The sequence below is a fragment of the Tachyglossus aculeatus genome, chromosome 18 (genome assembly GCF_015852505.1).
Source record: "Tachyglossus aculeatus isolate mTacAcu1 chromosome 18, mTacAcu1.pri, whole genome shotgun sequence".
NCBI classification, from domain to species: Eukaryota; Metazoa; Chordata; class Mammalia; order Monotremata; family Tachyglossidae; genus Tachyglossus; species Tachyglossus aculeatus.
In genome coordinates, this window is record NC_052083.1 from 33,031,882 (window position 1) to 33,046,492 (window position 14,611).

General features: G+C 47.2%; 1 protein-coding gene and 1 long non-coding RNA gene across 3 annotated transcripts in view; one reads left to right on the plus strand and one right to left on the minus strand.

The window, feature by feature from the left end:
- LOC119940143 (interferon-induced GTP-binding protein Mx1-like) overlaps positions 1–14,611 on the minus strand; it is a 31,536-nt gene that overhangs the window by 3,155 nt on the left and 13,770 nt on the right. For both annotated transcript variants that reach the window (XM_038760217.1, XM_038760216.1), the window contains exons 9-13: positions 12,875–12,953; positions 12,328–12,450; positions 6,103–6,244; positions 4,763–4,921; positions 1,399–1,475 (exon numbers count right to left, since the gene is read on the minus strand). In XM_038760217.1, coding sequence (XP_038616145.1) covers positions 1,399–1,475; positions 4,763–4,921; positions 6,103–6,244; positions 12,328–12,450; positions 12,875–12,953 — 580 coding nt within the window. The remainder of the gene's footprint in view (positions 1–1,398; positions 1,476–4,762; positions 4,922–6,102; positions 6,245–12,327; positions 12,451–12,874; positions 12,954–14,611) is intronic.
- On the plus strand, positions 163–12,385 carry LOC119940144. The gene is made up of 4 exons (XR_005454889.1): positions 163–224; positions 5,670–5,775; positions 7,339–7,467; positions 12,299–12,385. It is a non-coding gene; the product is annotated as an uncharacterized LOC119940144 (long non-coding RNA).

Sequence of the window (14,611 nt, forward strand, 5' to 3'; positions counted from 1 at the left end):
GCCGTCACTTGCTACCCACAGAAGCTGCTGTGTCCTAGGATCCGTGCTTCCCCGTGGTCGGCCAGTGTTTTCCTCATCGTGGGATGAATGGGTCTTCTTCACCTCCTAGACCTTCCCCAGATACGGCCTCCCTCTCAGCTGTAGGATCGACGATGCCGAACGGGGAGAAGGAGCGAGGAGGGGTAGGAGGTTGAAGGAGCCCCAGCTGCCTCTGGGTTAAAAAGGTTGGTGATTTCTGGTCTAGATCCTCTGCTTTTAGCTTTTAACAATATGCTATGAGCCACAGATATAACATAGGTGTGGATGTGGTATGGCCCTATTGTAATAAGTACCCTAATTATTAATCATTGTGTACTATGCGCTAGGCAATGAGGTGGAAATCAATTAGATTAGCCCGACAGGAACTTTCTTCAGAAGCTCTGCTCATATACCAAGACCTTAGGGTCCTCTAGGTCTCCCTTATGGTCCTCTAGGTCTTCCGAAGTAGATCCGAAGTTTTTGGAGTTCAGAATATTTTTCCCAGATCCAACCAAAGATCAACTTGAAACAGCAAAGCCAAGTGGAGACGGCGTTGGGCCTGGGAGCTAAGATTACTTGGCTTCTAAGCCTGCCTCTGCCACTTGCCTGATGTGTGCCCTTGGGAAAGTCACAACTTCTCAGTGCCTCAGTTGCCTCATCTGTAAAGATGGAGAGAAGATACCTGTTCTCTCCCTTAAATTATGAGGGACAGGGATCGTGTCCAATCTATTAATAATAATAATGATGGCATTTGTTAAGCGCTTACTATGTGCAAAGCACTGTTCTAAGCGCTGGGGGGGATACAAGGTGATCAGGTTGTCCCACGTGGGGCTCACAGTCTTAATCCCCATTTTACAGATGAGGTCACTGAGGCTCAGAGAAGTGAAGTGACTTGCCCAAGGTCACGTAGCAGACATGTGCCAGAGCCAGGATTCGAACACATGACCTCTGACTCCAAAGCCTGTGCTCTTTCCACTGAGCCACGCTGCTTCTCTCAATAATATACTTGCCCCGAAGACAGGCACACAGTAAGCAGTTAACAAGTATTAACTATTATATTCATCATCATCGTCATCATAATAATCATCATTATCATTGATTCCTCCTCAGAGCTGGCTCCACGTCCAAATCTTTATATTCCATTTGCAGTCTGTTTGACTGCCCTGTTCTCCCAGATACTGTCAACTCCTACTTTTAGTTTCATCTCTGCACTTCAGGGCCTCTTTGCAAATTCATTCATTCATTCAGTCGTATTTACTGAGCGCTTACTGTGTGCAGAGCACTGTAGTAAGCGCTTGTACAGATGAAAGCAGACTCAGCACAGAGCCCAGCCCCACACCTCCCAGCATTAGTTATAGTTTATATGGAGTAGCCGCTTACCTTTACAACTCTGTGGAGGTTGAAGAAATCCACAAAATGACTATGGGCTACCTTTGTGTACGCTTTTCCGATAATTCCTGAAGAAGGAAAGACCGGGATTTCAGTGTAATAGCATCAGAATCCAAATAACCGACTGTGTCCCGCCAGTATAAACCCGACGTCAGTCTAGTCCCGGCTGACATCCCTCAGAGCCCCTGGCAAGGGTTGGTGGGACAGGATTAAGCTGCGTGAGAAGCAGAGTAGCCTAGTGGACAGACCACGGGCCTGGGGTCAGGAGGACCTGGGTTCTAATCCAGGCTCTTGCAGTTGTCTGCTGTGTGACCCAGGGCAAGTCATTTCACTGCTCTGGGCCTCAGTTCCCTTGTCGGTAAAATGGGGATTAACTCCGGGTCCAACCTGATTCTTGTATCTACTCCAGTGCCTGCCTGGCTCATAGCAAGCGCTTAACAAATACCACAATTATTATCACAGCTGCAGTAGCTAGTGGATGCTGTGTCTTTTAAGAGCTTTCTGCAGAGACTCTGCAAACACCTAATGCTGACTGGCCCCTTGCCTAGCTTAGTTTAGCCCAATTTATTTACCGATTTTAAAGGCACCGATTCTGGCATGTCCCGAGACGATAGGTTCCTTGAGGGTTGGGATTGTGTCTACCAACTCCATTGCACTCTCCCAAGCGCTTAGTCCAGTGCTCTGCACTTAGTAAGCACTCAATAGATATCCTTGGTGGATGCCGTATTTTCATGGACAGAGTGCACAGGGATAACTGCATTCAAGGTGCTCAATAAATACCATTACTTCCACTCACAGGTGTGGTCTCACTGTTGTCTGCCCCTCTTAGAACTGAAGGGCATCTCTATCCCTTCATCTGCTCCAAATACAGAGGGTGATCTGTGCACTGGGCTTTCAGTTCATACACTAGTAATAATAATAATAATGATGATGGTGTGTGTTAAGCGCTTACTATGTGCAAAGCACTGTTCTAAGCGCTGGGGAGGTTATCCCCATGGGGGGTTCACAGTCTTAATCCCCATTTTTACAGATGAGGTAACTGAGGCTCAGAAAAGTGACGTGACTTGCCCAAAGTCACACAGCTGACGGTTGGTGGAGCTGGGATTTGAACCCGTGACCTCTGACTCCAAAGCCCGTGCTCTTTCCACTGAGCCATGCTGCTTCCTTTCTACTCTAGAGAATAGCTGTGAAGATTAAAGAAGACTGAGAACCTGTTGTTGGGTAGGGATTGTCTCTATCTGTTGCCGAATTGTGCTTTCCAAGCGCTCAGCACAGTGCTCTGCACACAGTAAGCGCTCAATAAATACGACTGAATGAATGAATAGCTCCAGTAACGTCTCCTCGTATCAGAGCCCCATAGAGGTTGCCAGCTAAAGGGGAGTTGACCCTATGGCTCCTTGGTATGTGATCTGAGGCGGCAAATGGGGCAGGGTTGGCTCGGGGAGGGACGGGAGAGGATGTCTGGGTCCCATTTGCGGGCCGGGAACAGTGGCTCCCTTTACCTCCATTGCAGCCTGGGTTTTTAAACTGGTGAAGATTCACCTGTGGCTCCCTCCTCCAGTCTCAGGTTCTCACTCTAAAAGCGTGATGGGAGAGGGAAATTGGGAGCTTGGTGATAGTCAAGCCGTGGAAGGAGGCCCTTTGCCAGACTGCCCAGGATGAGACAAGAGACCCAAGGGGCCCTGGATCACCAGGCTGAACGGGGGCTATTTTTAGCCCATCCCTCACCTAAAGATAGGGCTTCAGGTGACATGGAGATAGCAGGGCCCTTGGGCAGCCCTGGGGGTGGGAACAGGAGAAGAGAAGAGAAATACTGTCAGGGAAACTGGGGAGGTGGAAGGGAAAATGAGAGCAAGTAAGCTGGTTGGGGGCAGGGAATGTGTCTGTTTGCTGTTATTCATAATAATAATAATGATGATGGTATTTGTTAAGCGTTTACTATGTGCCAAACACTGTTCTAAGCACTGAGGCAGATACAAAGGTTATCAGGTTGTCCCAGGTGGGGCTCATAGTCATAATCCCCATTTAACAGGTGAGGTAACAGGCACAGAGAAGTTGTGACTTGCCCAAAGTCACACAGCTGACGAGTGGCGGATCTAGGATTAGAACCCACAGCCTCTGGCTCCCAAGCCCATGCTCTTTCCACTAAACCATGCTATTGTACTCTCCCAAGTGCTTAGTACAGTGTTCTGCACATAGTAAGTGCTCGATAGATACGATTGAATGAGGGGAGCAAGATTGAAACTAAGATGCCTAAAGAGAGATCACTACTGTAGGAGATGAGGAAGACACAAGTACCAAAGTGGAAGGGAGAGAGAGAGAGAGAGAGTGTGTAGAATAAGTAGAAGCAATGGATAAAGAGGGAGACAGAGAGAGTCCAGGGGAGAGGTAAGAGACCAGGGGAGAGGAGGAAATGGATAATGGAGAGAAGATTTGAGGGACTAGAAAAGGGATGGGAAAAAGACCGTTTGGGGGAGAGGAGGAGGAAAGATCTGAGCTGAGAAAAAGATCAGACTCAGGAATGGGGAGAGGGGAACAAGGGGAAGAGAGGGAGGAGGGAAGGAGAGAGAGACAGACGGACATCATCAACATCATCTTTCTAATGGGATCAGCATTAAATTCCTTCCATCAGCAACCGACAGAAAGTTCACTCGTTCTTCTCAAAGTGTCCCCCCCCGTCCCCCCCCCCCCCAGAAAAAAGAAAACCTTCCACTTTCTCAGGAGTTTGGAATGGCACTCAGTGCACTCCTCCAGGTTTGGGAACAATTTGATGCTAACCTTCCCCTTGGCCCAACTGGGCATACATATGGAAAGTTGCACTGGCCAGACCTATCTTTATCCCTAACAGGGAATCATCTGGTAGGGTCAGGGGTTCACTGTACACGACCACCACAGGCTGGACACACTGCCAACCCTACCCCGAAACTATTAAAGTGCCAGTCTGATCCACGGTTGTTATCGGAGCAAACGAGAAGAGTGCGGATGAGTTGGGCTCCACAATGAGGAGGTTGTGGAGGGCCCAGGGAGGCTGAGAAAGGGACGAAAAAAGCCTAAGGGGTAAGGTAAACTGAGGATAAGCCTGAAAGGTCCTACTTATCCCGTCTTATGACCAACAGGGACAGAGGCAGAAAACAAAGGTGACTGGGGAGAGAAGTTACTCAGATTTTCATTTCTGACTTCAGCTAGGACAGATTTAGAATACTGTGAGCCCACTGTTGGGTAGGGACTGTCTCTATATGTTGCCAACTTGTACTTCCCAAGCGCTTAGTACAGTGCTCTGCACACAGTAAGTGCTCAATAAATACAATTGATTGACTGATTGATTGATTTAGAAGGAAACACAGAAGACACTCACCAGTCGCTTCCTGGAGCATATCGACAGCCGGTTCTTCTAGCTGATTGAGGCACTGCTTTACAATGGTCTCGAACATCTTGTAGTTGACAAACCCTGGGAGCTCTTTGCCCCGATACCGATTTTCAGATGCTGTGATCTCCCAAGTAACAGCCGTTTGGGCTAAGGTAAAGAACAATGAGTAAAGAACAATGAGTTATTTCATTCATTCATTCAATTGTATTTACTGTGTGCAGAGCACGGTACTAAGCGCTTGGGAAGTACAAATTGGCAACATCTAGAGACAGTCCCTACCCAACAATGGGCTCACAGTCTAGAAGGGGGAGACAGACAACAAAACAGAACAAGTAGACAGGTGTCAGTACCATCAGAATAAATAGAATTATAGCTATATACATAGTGATAGTGTATAGTGCTTTAAAATGAGGCAAAAGCATGACCTAGTTCACCAGATCAACTTCTGAAATTGCCACAGACCAAAGGCAGGAGTCAAATCCTGACTAGACTGTGAGCCCACTGTTGGGTAGGGACCATCTCTATATGTTGCCAACTTGTACTTCCCAAGCGCTTAGTACAGTGCTCTGCACACAGTAAGCGCTCAATAAATATGATTGATTGATCAGGGGTAGGGAGGCCTAAACTATAGAACATTTCCCCATGGAAAGAATCTATGGGAGAGCAATTGTGTGGCCTCACAGCCCCACAACCAGTAAGCGCTCAATAAATACCATGGACTGACTGGAGAGAGCATCGCTCTGGGAATCGGGAGACCTGGGTTCTCGTCCCGGTTCTGTCTGCTGGCCCGTCAGAAACACTCCGTGCCACAGCAGGGACATGACCAGTGGGGATGAGAGCGCTCGTCAGGATCATGGCCCAAGCCACTAATACTAGAATCAATTCCTCCGTGCAGCTTCTCGGACCTCAAGTTTCAGAACCGAGATTCGTCCACCGCTTCCGACAGGAGATTGTCTGAGGGGGCCTCGGAGGCAGGAGGAATACAGGGAGTGACCACAAAGGTGAGACTGTCTCTCATTTATCCATAATTTATTTCAGTGTCTCTCTCACTTGTGGACAGGGAACGGTTCTACCAACTCTCTCCCAAGGTCTCAGCACAGGGCTCTACACACAGCAAGTGCTCAACAAATACCCCTGATTGAATCCAGTGGGAGACGGCAGCTTGGCTCTGTCTGGGAAGTGGAAAGCCCTGGGGAGGCAGTGATGAGAAATACTGCATCTGGACACCCTAATGCCCATAGGTTGCCCAGCTGTGTAGATAAATTCCCGCCTCTGATTTTTCCCGAGTGGCTACCGTGAGTAGAGGCTGGTTCAGCCCTGGGACTTACTGTCCTTCAAAGTTTTGGTCAGGGTTCCTCCCCACTTCTGAAACACTCGTCGGAGTTGAGAGAACAGCCGGAGCCCTTCCTCAGGCAAGGCTTCTTCTCCTTGTATCAAGCTGGTGATGTCCTGATTGAAGGCTTTAATTTTCTGGAAAAGAGATGAAAAACCACCCAAAGGTGATGAAAATGAACAGTCCGGAGGTGGGCACGTGTTGCTTCTTACGGGGGCAGTGGCAGCTTGAACCATCAGCAGCCTGGTTGGGGTGAAGAGGTAGATGGACACCTAGCAGAATCCATACACGGGAGGGCAGCTAATGTTAATAAGCAGTAGTATCTATTAAGCATTGACTTAATGTGCCAATCCCTGTACTAAGTGGCAGGGTAGATAGGTGGTAATCTGGTTGGATCAGAGTCCCTGTCCCAATCTCAATCTGAGGAGGAGGGAGAACAGGAACTGAATCCCCATTTTACAGAAAGCAAGGCCCAGAGAAGTTAAGTGACTTGCCCGAGGCCCCCCACCAGGCAAGTGATGGAGCTGGGTTTAGGACCCTGTTTCTGTTACTGCCAGGCCTGAGCTCTTCCCACTAGGCCAAGCTGCCTCTCTGCCAGATCTATCAACGGGCAGAGTCTCTGCCATGGGCTAAGGGCCCCGACAGGGTTCAATTTAGAAGGGCGATGTCCACCCGTGGTGCTCAAGAATGGCCACCCGACGCGCTGCTAGCAAGCTCCCTTTGCAGCCCAGAAGCAGCCACCGTCCATGAGGCCAGTAGCCCAAGATTATGGTCTCAGGCGAATGGGGTTCCACCCCAGCCCTTGGTGCCATCATCAGGGTCAGTAGAACGCCTCCTCACACTGTCTTCCCACCTTCTTGTGTCTCCTACCCCAGGAGGAAGAGGAGGGGAAGAAGACAGAGAAGAAGCGACAGTGGGGAGTGAGGCGTGGTCTGACTCTTCCCCCATTTGCCCTGAGCTTGGGGGTGGGAGAGCTATAGTGAGCCCCCCCAGAGAGCGGCAATGGAAACAATATCATCAGGCTAAGACCAGCTGTGGATGATGGCGAGGAGGAAGAGCAGGCCAGGAACAAGTAGGTGACAAAGGGTGGTTCGCCCATGATGGAACAGGAGGTCCACAGAACCCAGGAGTCCGAGGCCGGGGAGGGGGATCATCTCAGCCCCGGTTTTCTAAGAGCGGGGAAGGCTGGCGGCGTACTCTGAGTTACGTCAAACCCTTCTTCTCTCCACAGCAAAAGACAGAAAAAAAAGAGGGGAAGAACACAGCCACTTTATCCAAGAAATCCCCTCTGCAAGTTTTCTTTAGGTAGCAGTGTTGGCGATGGCTCTGATTTACATGAAACCATCGGTTCGCTCTCGAGGTAAGTCTTTGCTGGGCGTTTTTTTCTTTTTCCCTTCTCACAGCAGAGAGTTAAAGAGGAAAGACAGACACAGCACTCCCTTCTCCTCCTTGCCTTTTTAAATCCCCCCCACCAAGTTTTATTTTTTCACAGCCAGAAGCCCAAGGCGGGATTACAATCCCCAACCTCTGGCTCTGGAGACCAGCCTCTTCCCTCCCGCACCACTCTGCCTTTCCCCCTCCCGACTCCTACCCTAGCATACCTCTGTTTCTACTTGCACAAAAATGATTAATAAAGAACACCTGGTATTCCTTCCTTCTCCAGATTAGCAGGACCTCAAAGATAAATCAGTTGAGGACTCACACCATGTCCTCCTACTAGAAAGAAGGGAGGATGGTATACACCCTCAACTGACTTATCCAGGAGGTCTAGCTAAGCTGGAGAGGGAAGGAATAAAATGAATTTAGCCATGAACTTCTGGCTTAACCCTGAGGTCCTCCAAGCTTAATCAGAAGTATTTCTTCCTCCTCCAGTTGATCAAGACCTTAGGGCTGATTTAGCTTTGCAGTGCAGCTAAACTGGAAGAGGAAGGAATAAAATAGTTTTATTTTTAGTTTCATTCCTTCTGCCCCCTGTGTAGCACTTTCTCACAGCTGATTTAGCTTGGAGGTCCTGCTAATCTCCAGTTTAGCAGGACCTCCAAGCTAAATCAGCTGGGTCAGTTTTATTCCTTCCTCCAGTTTAGCAGACCCTCACAGCTAAAGTCAGTTTCATTCTCTGGAGGAGGGAATAAAACTGATTTAGCTTTGCGGTGTTGCTAAACTGGAAGAGGAAGGAATAAAACTAAGTCAGTTTTGTTCCTCCCTCCTCCAGTTTAACAAGGCCTCAGAGCTGACTTAGCTTTGAGGTGCTGCTGAAATGGAGGAGGAAGGAAGCAAACTGACTTAGCTTTGAGGTGCTGCTGAAGTGGAGGAGGAAGGAAGCAAACTGACTTAGCTTTGAGGTGCTGCTAAACTGGAGGAGGAAGGAATAAAAGTAAGTCAGTTTTGTTCCTCCTCCAGCTTAACAAGGCCTCAGAGCTGACTTAGTTTGAAGGTGCTGCCAAACTGGAGGAGAAAGTAATAATACTAACTTAGCTTTGAGATCCTGCTAAACTGGAAGAGGAAGGTTTAAAACTAATTTACTTTTGAAGTTCTGCTAAACTAGAGGAGGAAGGAATAGAATTGACTTAGCTATGAGGCCCTGCTAAACTGGAGGAGGAAGGAATAAAACTAAGTTGGTTTAGTTTGTTCCTCCTCCAGTTCAACAAGGCCTTAGAGCTCCTAGGTCTGGCTAGACTGCAGGAGGAAGGAATAAAACTAAGTCAGTTTTATTCCTTCCTCCTTCAGTTCAGCAAGGCCTTAGAGCTGACTTAGTTTTTAGGTGCTGCTAAGCTGGAGGAGGAAGGAATAAAAGCGACTTAGCTTTGAGGTTCTGCTAAACTGGAGGAGGAAGGGATAAAAGCAACTTAGCTTTGAGGCCCTATTAAACTGGAGAAGGAAGGAATAAAACAGACAGCTCTGAGGTGCTGCTGAAGTGGAGGAGGAAGGAATAAAAGAGACTTAGCTTTGAGGTGCTGCTAAACTGGAAGAGGAAGGAATAAAAGCGACTTAGCTTTGAGGTCCTGCTAAACTGGAAGAGGTAGGAATAAAAGCGACTTAGCTTTGAGGTCCTGCTAAACTGGAAGAGGAAGGAATAAAAGCGACTTAGCTTTGAGGTGCTGCTAAACTGGAAGAGGAAGGAATAAAAGCGACTTAGCTTTGAGGTGCTGCTAAACTGGAAGAGGAAGGAATAAAAGCGACTTAGCTTTGAGATCCTGCTAAACTGGAAGAGGAAGGAATAAAAGCGACTTAGCTTTGAGGTCCTGCTAAACTGGAAGAGGAAGGAATAAAAGCGACTTAGCTTTGAGGTGCTGCTAAACTGGAAGAGGAAGGAATAAAAGCGACTTAGCTTTGAGGTGCTGCTAAACTGGAAGAGGAAGGAATAAAAGCGACTTAGCTTTGAGATCCTGCTAAACTGGAAGAGGAAGGAATAAAAGCGACTTAGCTTTGAGGCCTTATTAAACTGGAGGAGGAAGGAATAAAAGTGACTTAGCTTTGAGGTCCTACTAAACTGGAAGAGGAAGGAATCAACTGACTCAGCTTTGAGGTAGGAGGAAGGAATCAAACTGACTTAGCTTTGCGGTCCTACGAAATTGGAGGAAGAAGGGATAAAACTGACTTACCCTTGTGGTCCTGCAAAACTGGAAAAGGAAGACATTAAACTGACTTGGCTTTGAGTCCTGCTAAAATGGAGGAAAAGGAATCAAATTGAGAGCTTTGAGGTCCTATTAAACTGGAGGAAGAAGAAACAAAACCAACTTGGCTTTGAGATCCATGTAAACTGGAGAAGTAAAGGAAAAACTGATTTTGCTTTGAGGTCCTACTAAACTGGAAGAGGAAGGGATAAAAATGATGTAGAGTTGAGGTCCTACTAACCTGGAGGAGAAAGGAAAAAACCTGACTTAGCTTTGAGGTCCTATCATGTTGGAGCACAAAGGGATAAAACTGTAATTATTACTATGATTATTAACTGAACTGGTGGGAGAAACAATAAAACTGACAGCTTTGAAATCCTATTAAGAGGTAGGAGGAAGAGATACAACGGACTTAGCTTTGAGGTCCTACTAAATTGGAGGAGGAAGGGATAAAACTAGCTTTGAGGTGATGCTAAACTGGAGTAGGAAGCAATTGAACTGATTTGGCATTGAGGTCCTGCTAAACTGGAGGAGGAAGAAGGCATAAAATTGAAATTTATTTGATGTTCTGCTAAACTGGATGAGGAAGGAATCAAACTGACTTGGCTTTGAGGTCCTGCTAAACACTGGAGGAGGAAGGAAGAAGGAACAGAACCGAATTAGCTTTGAGATCATGGTAAAGTGGAGAAAGAAAGGAAAAACTGACTTTGAGGGCCTACTAACCTGGAGGAGGAAGGGATAAAATGGACCTAGCTTTGAAGTGCTGCTAAACTGGAGGACAAGGAATCAAACTGGCAGCTTTGAGGTCCTACTGAACTGGAGGAGGAAGGGATAAGACTGATTTGGCTTTGTGGTCCTGCTGAACTGGAGGAGGAAGGAAAAAAACTGACTTAGCTTTGAGGTCCTGCTAAACCGGAGGAGGAAGGAACAAAACCGAATTAGTTTTGACATCCTGCTAAACTGGAGAAGGAAAGAAAAAACTGATTTGGCTTTGAGGTCCTACTGAACTGGAGGAAGAAGGGATAAAAATGACATAACTTGGAGGTGCTGCTAAGCTGCAGCAGGAAGGGATAAGACATTATTATTATTATTAACTAAACTGGAGGGGGAAGGAATAAAACTGACTTGGCTTTGAAATCCTCTTAAACTGGAGGAGGAAGAGATACAACGGACTTAGCATTGAGGTCCTACTGAAGTGGAGGCAAATGGCTAAAACTGACAACTTTGGCCTTCTGAACTGGAGGAGGAAGGAATAAAACTCGCTCTGAGGTCCTGCTAAACTGGAGGAGGAAAGAATCAAACTGACTTAGCTTTGAGGTCCTGCTAAACTGGAAACGGAAGGCATGAAACTGACTTAGCTTTGAGGTTCTGTTAAACTGGAGGAGGAAGGAATAAAACTAAATCAGTTCTATTCCTTTCTCCTCCAGTTTAGCAAGGCTCTACAGCCGACTTAGCTTTGAGGTGCTGCTAAACTGGAAGAGGAAGGAATAAAATTGACATCTTTGAGAGCCTACTAAACTGGAGGAGTAAGGAATCGGACTGACTAAGCTTTGAGGTCCTGCTAAACTGCAGGAGGAAGGAATCAAATTGACAACTTCAAGATTCTGCAAACCTGAACGAGGAAGGGATAAAATCGACTGAGCTTTGAGGTTCTACTACGCTGGAGGAGGAAGAGAGAAAACTGATTTAGCTTTGAGGTCCTGCTAAACTGGAGGAGAAAGGAACAAAGCTCAATTAGCTTTGAGGTCCTGCTAAACTGGAGGAGGAAGAATCAAACTGACTCATCTCTAAGCTCCTACTAAACTGGAGGAAGGGATAAAACTGATTAGGTTTGAGGTCCTAATTAACTGGAGGAGGAAAGGATAAAATCAAATTAGCCTAGAGGTTCTCCTAAACAGGAAGAGGAAAGCATAAAATTGACTTTGCCTTGACATCCTGCTCAACTGGAGCAAAATGAATAAAACTGACTTAGCTTTGAGGTCCTCCTGAACTGAAGGAGGAAGGAATAAAAGTGACTTTGCTTTGGGGTCCTACTAAACTGGAGGAGGAAGGGATAAAACTATCATTATCATTATTCTTATTAACTAAACTGGAGCGGGGGATGAAGAAAACTGACTTAGCTTTGAAGTCCTATTAAACTGGAGGAGGGAGGGATAAAACGGACTTAGCTTTGAGGTCCTACTGAACTGGAAGTGGTAGGGATAAAACTGAGTCAGCTTTTAGGTCCGGCGGAACAGGAGGAGGAAGGACTCAAAAGGACTTAGCTCTGAGGTGCTGCTAACCTGGGCCACCCCTCCCTACTATCAGCCTTGCTACCTTGGACAGGTTTCCACAGTATTTACTGAGTGCTTACTGTATGCAGAGCAATCAATCCTATTTACTGAGCGCTTACTGTGTCCAGAGCACTGTACCAAGCACTCGGGCGAGAACAACACAACGTAATTAGCAGACACGTTCCCTGCCTCTCACGAGCTTAGAGCCTAGAAGGGGAGATAGACATTAATGTATACTAAGCACTTTGGATATCCAGCGGCCTCTGGGGCTCTCTCACGGTCCCCCTCCCTCCCGTATCCCCAGGCAAGCTGCAGCCGCCCTGTACTACTCACGTCGATCAGGAAGAAAATTTTATCCTCGTCTGCCTCCGGAAGGTCTGCACCACACTTGCGTAAGTCTTCGGTAGCTTCCTGGAGTTTATCCTTAATCTGTTGTTCTAATGTGGGCAGCGCTTTCTGAAGAGAAGGCAAGGAGAGAAGGATGGGAATAAATGAAGACAGGGCTAAACAATGAACTCTAGCTTGTTCTCTTGTAACATGTGTTTTCATAACCCACTCTGCTTGCCAACTGTTGAGGAATGGGGGTACGTTCTTCCCACAACACGTGTCTGTCTGTATACAGGGCGGCATGCGCGGTGTCCTTAAGGCGTGAGCTCTGGGCTGTGACTTTTCCGAAGGTGGGCTCTTTGGGAACGCAACTCCAGCCTCTTAGGAGGGCTGACTGGAGGCTGTGAGATTTCTCTTGCTAAGGCAGGACGTGAACATGGCCTTGCTTTTGACGTGCAGGATATCCCTGACAGGCAAGGAAACCTCAGCTCTGTTTTGAGGGGGGGGCCTGGATGTTTTATGGGGAACAAGTGACCCTCCTGCATTAGCTTACAGTAATGTGCTCGATGAGTTCAGTTGTCAGTCTCTCAGCCAAGGCAGGAACTGTGGCCTTATTTTCCTCCAGAAGAACTCTGCAAGAGATTAGATTTATATTTTCATTGATAAAGTGAATGCAGATTGATTAGTGGAAGGAGCATGGGTGGGGGAGAAAGAGGAGCTGGATTCTAATGCCGGCTCCACCACTTGCGTGCTGTGTGACCTTGGACAAGTCACATAACTTCTCTGTGCCTCGTTTTCCTCATCTGTAAAATGGGGATTAAATACTTGTTCTCCCTCCTACTTAGACTGTGAACCCCATGTGGGACAGGGACTGTATCCAATCTGATTAACTCGTATCTTACCCCGGCATTTAGAACAGTGCTTGACACACAGTATGCACTTAATAAATGTCGTTATTATTATTATTAGAGGTAAAATGAGAGCGAGAAAACACTGGAAAATTCTAGACTGTAAGCTCGTTGTGGGCAGGGAACATGTCTTATCAATTCTGTTAAATTGTACTCACCCAAGCGCTTAGTACAATGCCCTGCACACAGTAAGCGCTCAATAAGTTTGATTGATGGTTTGAAAAGTCTGAAGGAAGCCACGGGGAGAGCAACAGCAATGCTGATGAAGATGAATCCCTCCAACATATCACTGGGTGTAGGCCAGGAAATACTCTGAAGCAGAATTTTTGCGCAGACACAGTGTGGAGGTGACTTGAAATTCTCTCCCCAACACCTCCCCTCTCATCACCTCAATGAGGTCCCATGTCTCTTCTGCTGGCCCCATAGCCATTCTTCCTCCTGGTCTGGACTTCGGAGCCCTTCTAACTACATCTAATGGGCTCCAATCTGTCCGCCTCTGACACTGGTGACAATTCCTTCTTGGTAGAAATGCTCCGGCCTCCATTTTACCCACCCGGTATTCACCTTATCACGGTATTTGTTACATGCTACCCTATGCCATGCGCTCAGTAGACAGAGGAAAATCAAATCAGACACAGTGCTCTCCTAGTTCTCCTTTGTGATGCTCTAGCCACTCACTCTTAATTGTGGAGGCTGTAGATCCTCTCCTTTTCTCATCCCAGGCTCGCTGTCTTGGAGAACTGCCCCGCTCAAATGATTTCAGCTCCCACTTCCGTGTGGACAGAAGTCCAACCTCATCAGTTTACACCTCTCACCTGCTTTACAAATTTGCATCTCATGGACACGTCACTGAACCTCGCACTCCATATGGCCAGAATGGTCCTCCACATCTTCCCTCTGAAATCTCTCCTATCCTTCCTATCGCTGTCAACACCACCACTATCCTCTTTGTACCAGAGGCCCCCCAACTTGTGTCACCTTTGACGGCTCTCTCACGTTTGGTGGCTCTCCAAAATTTGCTGCTTCCTCCTCTGCATATTTCATATATCCACCCCTTCCTCTCCTCTCTTATGGCCTCCTAGTGAATTCAAGCCTTCGTCATCTACCAGATGGATTAGGGGAACAATGTCTTACTGGTCTTTCCCCTCTTCAGTCTATCCTAGCAAGTCTCCTGCCCGTGGCCTCTTTCGTAAACTTTCAGTCTATTCTATCAAAAGCTGCTTGGTCTATCTTCTTAAAAATGCTGTTTAGAACACATTACTCCACTCCTCAAAAACCTCCAGTGGCTACCCATTTCTCTGCGCATTAAAAAGAACCCCTAACCATTGGATTGAAGGCACTTCCCATCCACATCCTCCATACCGAAACAGTTTCTTCTACCT